Here is a 13222-nt window from a genome sequence, read left to right as displayed (position 1 = left end):
TTCCATCTGTTGAAGGGTAACCCAAGAGTAGGTTGTTGATTAGGTTTACCAGCTTTTGCCCTCTAGTCTATCACTTCAAGATTACAGGCAGCTATTGAAAAAATAATCTTAGCTCACAACCTGACCAACATCAAGCAAGCATCATCTATATTATACTGGTCTTTAAGAGGGAAAATGTTAAAATTGGAAATGTGTTTTACTGTAGATCTGTTATGTTCATTAACATATGATTTTCTGAATGCTTGGTTTGATACTAAGAAATGCAAATAAATAATTTGTTTTAAGAAATGGTAAAGTTTATATTGGTTTAAATTTCCTTTATTCATAATCCTCAGTATGTTAGATCCAAGCCTCACAAAGGAAGAAAAATCCACTTTAATTTTAACAGCTGTGGGTTCAGTTTATACCATCCCTCCAGATCATGCGCTGACTAGGTCTCCTGCTGAACCTCAAGAAGAGCAGTTTGATTATGAGAAAACACTAAGTATCACACTGACATCACTAAACAGCTTGCTAAGACAAATCTTATTAAAGGAGATGACACCAGATAACTTGGAGCTTATTATAATGGTATGTATTCAGTGATTTAAAAAATCTTATAGAGGATCCATGTAATAATTGTGTTCTGAAATTAGTACTGTACACTTTGTTGAAAATGCATTTAGCTTTCTTTGTTAACCATTTCAATGTACTTTATAAACATAGTTATCCAGCTTGCCATTTATGTGCATCATACATGTGCATATAAAATATATTGTCTTCGCAGTTTTATTACACTGTTTCAGTGATAATCCCATTTGCCATGTAATTTCACCACCAGTGTATTGGCAATTCTTGATCAACTGTGCCCAATTGTTCCTTTCAGTTATAGAATACCTATTATTGGTAAATGAAAAACTTGTTACATATTAGAAGCAGTAGAGAATTGCATAAGTTTAGAGTAGTTTCTTATTAAAAGCATCACTAATTTTAGACATTTCATCAAGTCTAAGCTGCTAATCTGTAGAAAAGAAAAATAGTTTAATCTTACAGGTATACATTCACTGTCTTCCATTACTATTTTTCTACATGAAGAGACTTGCATATTAACTGTTAAACTTTTTGTATGTCTTGATTAATATATTTAATTATTTAAACTTGTATCGTTAAATTTAATCATTCCTCATAGTTAAGTGTTTGTGCCTAAAATATAGTACTGTTAATACTAATCTCCAAAGAAAGAGCAAAATGTAATATTGCTATGTTTTGTTAGATATAACATTTTTCAGTGTGTATCTTAACCTATAAAATAACAGGTCATGACTATATTACACTTTCTATCACATCATAAATTAAATATAATCATCAATTGTATTTAATTACTCATAGTAATTTTTATTTTACCCTTTAAAAAAACAATTGTTTTTATGGAATAGTCAAACAACATTTTTGAGCTGTAATTGCCCATAAAGCCAAGTATCCAAATAAATTTGTCTTACATTTAAAATACAAAATAGTTATAAAACAACTAATAGTACTTTTTGATGATGTTTCAAATTTTATGCATTACATTGTTTGCTAATATTTTTTGTTGATAGAATATACTTCGATGGCTCAACTCAAAACATGATTATGAAAGGGAATGCTGCATTGATTCTGTATTGGGATTGTTGAAAGCTTATCTTGAAAATTTGAAAATAGGGGTAAGCACAAAAAATTTCATAAACATTTTCTGTGTTTTGACTTGTTCAAAAGATAAGATATTTCAAATATACAGTTTGAATTGAACACTTGTTGATGATTTGGTAAGTATTTGTGTGCTAGATTCTATAATGTTTTCACTAGTGTTAAGTTAGGTTGACTCTACATAATATAGAATTATCCATTCTGTTCCATAGTTTCTTCAGGTATGTCACATTGAAATGGAAATGTCATGGAAGTAATTTGTATACACATGACTTGTACTGCTTTTCCAAATGGAAATTCTTCTTGTTTACGTTGTTTGTTATTACAGATGAGAATCTAAACACTGGAAGATTAGTGACAAAGGCCATTCACATGCCCTGAAGTTAATCCATGTTACTTTGGCTCCCAGTATCATAATTACAAATAATATATCCCATTTTTAAAAACTTCTAAGCACTCAATATGAACACATCTTTATGATCTGAGTTTATGAATGTTTTGCATCAAGAACGGCCATTCTAAAACATGCTTCCCCTCAGTACCACTTAGCTTTTATTTGACTGCCAAAGTTTCTTCTTTTTTGCCCATTTAAGCATTAATCCAATTTTTTTTTTTCTCACTTGCTTCTTTTATACCTTGATAAGTCTTTTGTTACTTCCCACCCACATCAATGCACTTTCTATCCTGGTACTGTATATAATCACCTAATTCAGATAATTTGATCACACTTTCTTGACAGAATGTCACTAATAAGTATCACAATTGTTCAGAGACATTTTGAATGTCATTGTGTTGTCTATTTGGTTTCATTTTATGATTTAAAAAAACAATTTTTTTTGTTTTCCAGTTGGCAAGCTGATTATGGAATGAATACCTGGATTATTTCCAGCACAGAGTCCAACTGGGTCTGACTTCTTCTGCCTCTGATATCAAGCATCAAATATTCATATAATAATAATCAAAGTAAGATGAAAACATATGACATATACGATGGCTCTTCAGGGTGCTCTGAAACTGCATTTGAGGATCATCCTCAACATTTTCAAGAGACTTCAGATATTTTCTTTCCTGTACATTCATTTAGTCTGTTGGATTTTCACACACACACCCCCCTCCTCCCTGTGGTCATTGATAAGCTTGAAACTTCATATTGCTAGGGTCCGATGTTTGATCCCACAGGATGGATGCAGCAGATGAATTGCAGTTATTCTGCTCTAATGAAATAACCTACTTTACCATGGTCTTTAAATGGCCTATGAAAAATGAAAAGGTCTCTTTGGGAATAAGTATTTTTGGCTTTTCTTTTGTTGGTTTTCCAAGTGTGTAATGTTTTAGGATTTTTCCCAGTTGCTTTTGATTCTGTGACTTTTTTTCCCATTGATGGAAATTGTGGTTTATTCTGTAAGGTTTATATCTTGATTATGTGAAGGGACAGTTAGGTCTTATCTGATACATTGTCAGAACTTAGTGATTTCACTTACCACCAGAAAGTGGAGGCATTTTCCAACATTCAAATAATATATGTTCTTTAAATTTTGAAGTTCTGATGGGACAGAGTAAGTCAAGAGACTTACAATTCAACTTTGACATTTTGTATCCTTTCACTTAACTTTGTTAGAAGACTCAGGATTGCCAGTTTTCATTCATGCTGAGATAGATTCATTGTTTAAATTTTTTCATTCCTTATGGTTGGGAGTCACAAATTTTCTTGGCTCCTACATGGGAGTCATAGTTCTACCTCTGTTCTTGGGTACCAATTCCCAACATCCGCTCCTCAGTACATTGGTACTCAAAATACATTCTGTTTGTAAGTTTTTCACTACTTAGTCAAATCACCAGCAGCATTAGTGATTGTTGTATATATACCTTCAGGAGATGTGGGGTCTCAGTTCCAAGAGCTTTTGAATGCGATAATTTTGATCATTAATCCAGAAGCTTTGCAGATTCTTGGGACACAGTTGGGTATGCAGTTCACATCTTCTTCATTATTATCCACCTAAATTGTAGGATTTCTGTATCCCAGTGTTTATTGGAATTTGAACTTAGCTTTCCAAGGTTATCCGAGTCTGGTTGGTCAGTGGGATGAAAGTGATAGAGTTGTGATAGTTTTTCAGAGTTTTATTCCTGTTAATTGTTGGATCTGTGAAGACAGAAGATTTGGTACCCTGTTATTGATCTTCCTTGTCTGTATTAATGCCTAGATTTTCTAAGGTTCACAAATTTATCATTCCTCAATGTGTTGATTTTTTTTTTCACTGGGATTTTAGATGTCCATCTTGGTTGTAGTTGGCTCATATCTACACTTTATACAGTGATGGATTCCCACTGCTATTAGCATTTTTAGCTCACAATGATAAAATACTGCAGTTCTTTGTTTTTTTTTCTTCCATCTTGCATAGGCTTCAATTGGGTTGTGCTCTATCATACCAGTTTTCTTGTTCACTTCATTCTATCATACTATGCACACACCATTCCATAGACAACTGGTTACTACTGGCATTTGTTAATCATCACATCTAAATTCTACTTTAAGATATAACCCAGGCAGGCTTCTCTTTTGGGACTGTGACATCTAATTTTACTCCAATTCATTATGCCACCAGTATGGATATTTTATATTTTTCATCTCATCTTTCAGTTGGGCTCGGCTGTCTCCCATCCTGTTCAATGCTATAGAATAGAATACTGTACTTGTACATGTTAAAAAAAAAAAAAAAAAAAGCTGACGATGACTGAAGAAGGTCGAAACATTGTTCGCTTCTTTACACAGTGTCCTCTCTGCCCATACCAACCGTTTTTTACATTTATAATTTTCTCTACAAGTGGGTTTTCTTGTCACCATGAAGAATACTATACTGTTACTCACCTGTCCTTTTTCTACTGCATGGATGGTTCTTTTCTTCTGGGAATGAGGATATCAGTAAATTCATCATGCCTTTAGGATGAGAGCACAAGTGATCCTTTAAGCAGCTTGGGACTATAAATGTCTGTTTCATAGTTTTCTTAGTTGGAATAATTTTTAATCTTGAGTGAGTTAAGCCAGGATGTCACTGTTGGGTTCCTCTTTTGTCACCTTGTCTAAAGTTTCATTCTCTTCACGAATGCCTTGCTTCACAGACCAACAGAATTTGTACATGGATGATGAGGTTTCTATACACAATGTTTTTGTCCTTTTTGCTCTTCAACAGGCAAGATCTCATGGTCTGGGCTTCATTTTGGGTTAATTATCAAGTTGCACTCTGGCTATTCTATGGTGGTATCTTTATATTTCTATTCAAGGAGGAATGCCATCTAGGGCTCCTTATTTTTGAATTTTGGACTAGTCTATCACTTTTCAAGCTTACCATGTTCCACAGATGCCACTTGTGGTGGCAGGTCCATTGTCTCAGTCCAAACTGATTCTCCTGACAGAATAGATGTTGCATCATAAGGTTTAGTTGGATTGCCTGTTATTTTACAACTCTAATTGCTGGGTAGCATCTCATTAGATCATCCAACTACTGGCAATTTGGTCCCCAGTACCTCATCTTTGGGCTTTGGCAGTAGATGCTTTTCATTTGGACAGAACATGATTACTGCTTTCAACCTTATCACCACTTCATATGTTAGCTAGGGTGTGAAATATGATTTGTTCTAACTCATTGTCAGATCTTGTAGATAGTTCCAGATTGGCTGCTACACCCAGATTTCTGTTTTTGTAATCTCTTCTAGTGTGTCCAATTCCTCCACTTCTTTTTAGCCTCTTTCTGTACAGGCAGCCATGATAGTGTATGTTACACTTGGCTATCAAGAAGTTCAAGCTTCTTGCATGTAGGTTATGCTGTTTTTCACTTGGAATCAGGATTTAATTTTCAAAGTTGACATATATTTGGCTTAGTTTCTTCTTAGTTTGAAAGTAACTTTTCTTAAAAGTAATGGCATGCATATCAGCAATGTTGTATTGAAAAGTGATTAAACCCTTTTGAATCAGTGATGTCAACCATAACTCATTATTGACTTGGCTCTTTAACAGAGGTTTTTCTATCTTCCACACTTCCCATTGTTTATGATGGTCTTATCAACTCCATTCAATTGTTGCAGCTACTCATTTTTAACTCCCCATACTCTACAGATTAATTATTGTTTTGGGTAATTGGTTCAAAATGACCAATCCAGTTACCTAAGAGGGTAGATTCAGGTTGCATGTTATTTGTTTTGTTTTTCTCAACACTTGTTTGTGATCTGATCCTTATATGCCATGTATTTCCTTTACATTTAAGTTTGCTTTTCATGGCTGCTGATGTACAGACATCACCAGTCAGAATGATTTGCATTTTTTGTCCACAAACCACTTTTTCATTCTGTGTCCTCTGAGCAGTTCTTACTCAACACTATCAGACAGAAATGGGACACACTCCTTTTCTCAACTTCTTCTCACACTTTCTCTTACATTCAAAATCAGATTTTGGTCTTTGCCATTTTCAGTGAGGGTTTTGAAAGTTTTGTTGTCTGCACTTGTACCTTTAGAGATGCTAGATATCACTTTATTATAGATTCTCTTTAAAGGCAGAGTATCTTGTGTGAATTACATCTAATCATATTTATCTTTTCTATGTATTTAGCAGCTTGGTTAAATTGCCTGCTGGAGGTCTTTGTTTAGACTTGTATGTGGACCTCTACTAATATGTTTATCTTGCATTATTTGCCTGAACTGGCAGTCTCTTCATTGAAGGTTTTTGCCTACCCCTCTAGCTATCTTAACTATTTCTGTTAGATTATCCAGAGAGGTTAGTATCTTTATTTCTACCTTTCAAGGTTTCTTACCCTGCTTTCACAGAATCCCTCTAGATAGGTGTTTTATCAAACTAATTCAGTACCAGCAACTACTGTTTCACTATTATAAAAACCAGTTGCAACAGGCTGTGTAGAAATGAGATGTTCCATATGACTATTTAGGAGCTCACCAAGTTGTATGCTGGACCACACCTCATGGATTGTCATGATTAAAGTTAAATGAGTTTCTGCCTGTTCTTACTAATCATCACATTTAATAAATTGGGGTCAGTTTGCTTTTAAAAATTTGGAGAACTTGCTTTGCCTACTTTACTGTTTCCTGAGCACTATTTCTCAGGACTTTCCAAAGTGCATTGTCCCCTCCTTTCCCCAAAATTCTACTAGTGGAGCTAGGGATTCCTTACCACACCTGGTTTCCAGTCACTGGGGTGGTGAACAGAGGCTTTTTCCCAGAGTGTTAAAGTTAATGCCTCTCTCTCTTGTAGAAGAGGATAAAGTTGGAGTCCCTCTTACTTAAGTCCCTGGATATTTTTTCCTAGGTGTCAGTAGGAGCAGTGACAGCCTATGCAAGAACCTATTCATAATACCAGTTCAGATTTGATGCTTGATAGCTGGTTTGTGTATACAATGTCCTTCTTTTTTTTGGTCAGTATTGGTTCAGTATATTCATGAAACAGTCTACTATCTCCTCATAATTCCAAATGTGGAGTAGTTCCATCCTGAGTCCATGGTTGAACACAGTTTTTTCAAGTCTTCCCCATAATTCCCAGGGAAAGTGGAATGGTTTTTGTTCACTCAGCTGGGGATGAGGATATATGTTTCAGTTATCTCAGCCATCAACATAAGAAATAAGAACCAAGACCTTCTTATTCTAACCTCAAGTAGTGGAACTTTGGCAATCTGATTGAGACTAGCCTATAGTGAAGATCATACATGTATATTTTGATCTTTGATACAGGAATTAAGTTCAAGGTAAAGAGCACACCTCTTCTGGATGTAGTGTGGTTCCCTCACTTAGATACCAATCTTTGTACACCCATGATCTATGCAGATGCTTTTTGTATGGAAAATGCCTATACTGGCCTCTCCATTTTTTCAGGATGCTGGATTATGTAATTGTACGAATGTTGGATGCAGCAGTGTTGTTTTTATTAAACGAACATGATTTCTTCTGGTGTTGCAGTTGAGTGATTATTGGCATTATAGCTGAGTATCTGTAAATATTAAATTGTACACGTATTTGATTTCTGCAGCTGAGTGACTATATAAATGTTGAATTGAACATGATTTTTACTGATGTTGTAGTCGAGTGACTACATTATGAATATACATCATTTGTACTGTTTCTGTAGTTTTATAATTGTTCAAATGTTGGATGCAGTAGTATTGTTTTTGGTTTTGTGGCAAAATATATTTTCTGTTTTTAAGTTTTATTGAGAATTCTGTGCTACTCAATTTTTTCTCAGAAATTGAGATTTTATAAAGATAATGAGAAAGAATAAACTTGTAATTACAATTGCAGTTTTCTTAATAACCTACATGTTTTTTGTATTGAAAATCTGAGCTATTTTTCTCATGTAAATATGAATAATTAATCATTTGATATTTTTTCTGTTTCTTTAGAGTTTTACACTGTTTACTACACTCGGCAGTATCCTTGGTATTCTAGTTCCACGTTGTACAGATCCAGTTCTAAGAATTCGGAAAACTGCCTTGGAATGTGTGCATACACAATTACTCCTTGTTAGTCATTCCCAGAGTATGTAAAAGCAGTAATATCTTTTATATTACTAAATGTATCAATTTTAGGATGAAATGAAAGTACTCAAATGAAACTGTTTTCAAGTTTTGATATGTACCAGAAGTCCCTGCCTTACAATTCCTTAACAAAAAATTATGTTGCAATTTTTGAGCCTTTTATTTTTGAGAATATGTCAAAAGAATATCACATTTGAAAGATATTAACTTTTATAATTTATTTCTAATTAATGTTGATGTTAAACAATATTAAATAAAGGGTTTCGTGTTGACATGTAAAAAAAAAAGATTAATATATAGAAGTAAAGTACTTTGATTTTAAATTGTTAATTGTGTGCAATATTCCTTAGGTCGAACTCTGGAAGAGAATGAAACGTTGTATCAACTGGAGAACTTAAAGGGCCATGTTTTAAATAATGATCCATCATCTCTGTTTAATGTAACCAGTGAACTTGCAAAGGTAAATCACATGATAATTTAATACTTTTGCTACAGGTAGGTCAAAGTCTGCAGGTCATGACATTTTAGTCACATTTAAAATTTAATTAAAACTATATTATCATTGTAAACAAATAAACTTGACATCAGAACTTATAATATTAAAATTTACTTTATTAACTTTGTTTTCATGTTTTATGAGGACACTTAAATGCATTCTCAATCTTCCTTTGTATGAGAATCATTAGATTTGTTATACAAATCTTCACTCCTCTAATTTATTCATCACCTGGTCTGAAGTATAGAGTCAATGTGAATTACTCATTATAAAAAAGAATATTAAGGAAAAGTCTAGTTTTTATAGCCTTCAGTTTGATTTTTATGGAGTCATGAACTAAAAAGTCAGGACCACTGCCATGTCCACCTCTTCTTCACAAATTACCACTAATTCTCTCTAATGTTTTACATTGTATCAATTATATCCAATGAAAAGGCATAACTTTAATTTATCAGATGGCATATAAGGTTTTACTGTACTATATTGTTTTGTCTTTCATATATATTTATAATTTGTTATAAAAGTAACTAAAATATGAGAATTTCAAACTTATATGTTTGAAGTTGGATTAGGGAAACTATTAAAAACAGCACAGGTGTGAAAAAAAGGTAAACCAAAAAATGATTGAATATGGCATACAGCTTAAAGAAATGAAATCAAAGACCAAATTGGTGGCTATACTTTTTAGCATTGATAATAAATTTACAGCAAATATTTGTTCAATACTCAACCAGACAGCATGTTTTGTTAAACTTGGAGTATGATAGTGGGTCTAACAAAATGTGTGGCCTAAATAATGTACAAATATTGGTTGTAAACTTCTTATAAATGCTGTAAGTGTAGCTAACAGTTTGGCTGTCAGTTTTTATTTCATTCGTTTAAGTTGCATGCTAAATCCATTTTTGGCCACCCATCATTTTTGCACCTAAACTGTTTTTATTAGATATCATTACTTTCTATTAATACACACCACCAAACCACAGCAAGCAAGAAAGTAACACTTGACAGTAACTAATGAGTTTTAGATAGCAACCCTATTATTCAGAACAGACCTATAGTTCACAGAACCAACCAGATTCTTTAAAAGGTATGATGATATTTTTTCTTCTCCAAAACAGTTTTAATAACCTCCTTTGTTGTAACATCATGGAATATAGATTAACAGTTTCTTGCAATCTTCTTACTTGATACAGCTATATCAAGCATCATTATTTATGTTAATTGAGTAAGCTAATATTGTGTGATGCTAAATGCTTTTTAATAGAATTTCATAAAATTTCACAAATTATTGCTTAAAAGGTGACAATCAATAATAATAAATAATAAATGTTCACCTATATGATTCTCCTGAAATTTTGTGCTACAAGCTGCTAATCTAGTTTTCTTGGCCTGACTAGTACTTGTATATCTGCATGTACTTTCACCTTATAGTTTTACTATTCTAAATCAACCATCTTTAATCTGTTTTTATTCTTAGATGAAACTGCAGTAAAAAGTTTACATTGGTAACTTGGGTGACTTTTTGCATAGGCAGTACAAAAAGTTTGCACAAGTAGCATATAAAGAGATCTATCAGTGTACTAAATCTGAAAGAAGTACACAAGTTATGCAAGTTTTTTGACCAAATAAATTTTCCATACTTTGTGTGGAAAAGAATAAATGAATAAATTGGATCAAAATTGTAGGTTTGATATCGTGTATTTATTAATGGATTGTTTTAAAATTTAGTGTATGAAGTAAGGGTCTAGTAGAGCACATCCACCTAAAATATGTAGTAGTTGGGATTCCCACAGTCTGAGCTGTAGAAAATGGAAAATTTCTAAACTGTCACTTCTATAAATAACAGTGTTGTACAGCAGGTTGTTTTGTTCACACAACACACACTACCTTATTGTGTAACTTGATAACTTGAGAGATTTTCAACTTGTCTGGTTTAATTATTAGTTAAATATAGATCAAAAGGTAAAACAATAAAAGTAGAAACAGAGGTAGACTGTTATGAGCCTTAAACTATTTATGATAAATTTAGTTTCCTATAATAGTCTGAATTGCTCTTGAAATGTAAAAAAAACAACAAAAACCAATGATTCAGATTTTTTTTACTTTTCTGTATTGTTTACAAAGTCGAGTTTGTATGGAGTTAAGTTAGACAAAATAACACATTAAATATAAATTTTTTACTGGATAAAAATTTTATCTGTTTAGGAGGTTTTAGAGGCTATAGAAATAATTTGGAGGTTTCAGATGAGGAAAAGTATGTTTAATCTTGAAATGAAATTGTTTTGGATTTGCAGCAGCCAATACTGATTCAGTATTTTCATGGATAAAGTTTTACTTAAAATACTTAAGTGTAAACCCTTGTTTTTTGTGTATAAGTCTTGTCAGCCTCTGTGAATATACACTTACCATATTAAAAGTTGTAATCACCAAAGTTTCCATATTTATTTGTGGCTACAAGTTCAGTAGAATTCATTAAACCCACATAAAACAAAGTTTATGCTCCGGTTTTAAAACAAATACGCATGTACGCATGGCTTGTAATTTGACATTTCATTACTAAGGAACAAGTCATATGGTGAATGAGGACCTAATGTTTCTTTTATATTTTAATAACGTTTTGAAGACTAGTTAAAAATTCCTTTTTTCTTAATTTTATGATTAATATTTTTGAGCAGTATTTCTATTTTTATATCATAGTAGATAATGTGTTTGTTGTTAGGCCTTAATTCACATTGAAGAAAAAGTTTCATTCTAATTTATGGTATAGAGGAGATTTTAATGTCTAGAGGATTAGTGCCAAAATATTAGTGAAAAACATTAGAAGTCAAACTAGGTTTATCCTAGAACAAAAGCTTTTACTAAAATAAAATTTATAAAAATGAATAGACGTTTAAATATTAAATTTGAATGTTATTGTACAACTGACTTTTTTTTTCTCTCTCAATTTTCCCCACAGTTACTATAAGTAAGTTGTTTATGATGTTGAAAACCATTTTCTTATATAAACATGGAACTTGTAGACTTGCGCTGCCCATCCCATTTACTTGCACAATTCATTCCTATTTCAATATAGTCAGTATAAGTCTGCATCTTTGGAGAAGAATGTGTAAATTTCTGTTCATGATTTATGCAAGAAAATGATTGCAAGTGAGGCTCACAAACTTATAGCTCAATTGGTGACACCAAATCAGTATGTTGTGGAAGTACAATAGTTTGTATGACTTCAGTCTATAAAATATAGAAGTTCAAAGTTTCTTCTCCTATATTAGAGTCTAGATGCAGACATTTTAAGTGTAGTAAGGTAAGCTCTGTTTGTTAATTTCAAGTGATGTTTATAAATATTTAAGCAAAAGTGTGTATCAAATTAGAATTAGTTTTAAGCCTCAGGATCATATTTAACACTTTTTTTTATAAAGACTGTTGCCTTTTTTTTACTTGGAATTTGTAACAAGGTTATAATACTTAGTATGCTAGTGCTGATAATATAAGCCACAGGAAAAAGCTTGGTTAAGATTTAGAACTTAAAATTGTATTTTACTTTTCTTTTTTTGAAGTCAGTCACAAATAGCTTAGTAAATCTGAATTATTTCAAATACTTTTATGCTTTCATTTTCAAGATATTTGCAGCCAAGCTTCCTCCTGACCAGTTATCACTCTGCCTTTACTCTCTGTTAAATGGTCTGTGTGATCCATTATCTCAGAGCTCGTCTGGTGCATGTGTGGTATTGAATGGTATAATCAAGCTCCGTGGAGGAGAGCTTCGTCAAGAGGTAATGTTTTCATGTATATGAAGATCAAGATTTTCATTCACTGTTTTGGTACAGATTTGTTTATTTAAAATGTCTGATTTGAACATAAATGTATTCACGTTGTTTTTGAGAATTCTACTTCAGTATATAAAAATATTGTGTTTGGTTTAAGGTATTTGTTTTCAATTTATATGATTCTTGAAACTTCTGATAGGTTTTATTTCCAGTTTTCCCAACTGATATGTTTCTGGTTAAGAGAATGTGATGTCAAATTTGTGCATCTTTGGTAACTTGAAGATATTGTTGATATTAGGACATAGATAAAAGTAGGTTAAAGGAAGTTTATAAGAATCTATCATCTCTTGGAAAATCATTAAAATGTAATGTATTTAAGTCATGTTAATGTTTCAATGAAGACTTAATTTTTAACTCTTTATCAGATTAATATATTTTAAATTAAGTCATTTCAAGAGTTAAAATTAATGTGGTGGTAGTTTTTGATTGGAAGTAGCCAGTTTACCATCTTTTATCAGATTGTAATTAGTGGTGAAGCTAAGGGTGAAGGGAAAGGAGACATTTAAAGTGAAGCTGATTAGAGAAGTCTTTTTTTTTTTAATGGTGATAAAATTGGGTGTTTTAAGGACAGTGATTGAAGGTGAGATAGTATTGCTAAGGAGACCATTGTTTAAAGTCTAACAATCTGATTATAAAAATATTGAGTAACAATAAAGTTGGGTGTTTAAGGATAGTGGCTGATTGGTTTTGGGTATCTTAGTTGAAA

The 13222-nt window shown here is 32.3% G+C and overlaps 1 protein-coding gene across 1 annotated transcript in view; it reads left to right on the top strand.

Annotated features, from left to right (window-relative positions):
* c11.1 (maestro heat like repeat family protein c11.1) overlaps positions 1 to 13222 on the top strand; it is a 95442-nt gene that overhangs the window by 56525 nt on the left and 25695 nt on the right. Inside the window, 5 exon segments of the mRNA XM_076465310.1 lie at positions 336 to 570; positions 1578 to 1682; positions 8062 to 8197; positions 8547 to 8656; positions 12310 to 12462. Of these exon segments, the coding sequence (XP_076321425.1) occupies positions 336 to 570; positions 1578 to 1682; positions 8062 to 8197; positions 8547 to 8656; positions 12310 to 12462 (739 nt within the window).

Source organism: Tachypleus tridentatus, chromosome 10 (genome assembly GCF_004210375.1).
Source record: "Tachypleus tridentatus isolate NWPU-2018 chromosome 10, ASM421037v1, whole genome shotgun sequence".
Taxonomy (NCBI): domain Eukaryota; kingdom Metazoa; phylum Arthropoda; class Merostomata; order Xiphosura; family Limulidae; genus Tachypleus; species Tachypleus tridentatus.
The sequence above is the reverse complement of the archived record's forward strand: the minus strand, read 5'-3'. Positions and strand labels throughout refer to the sequence as shown.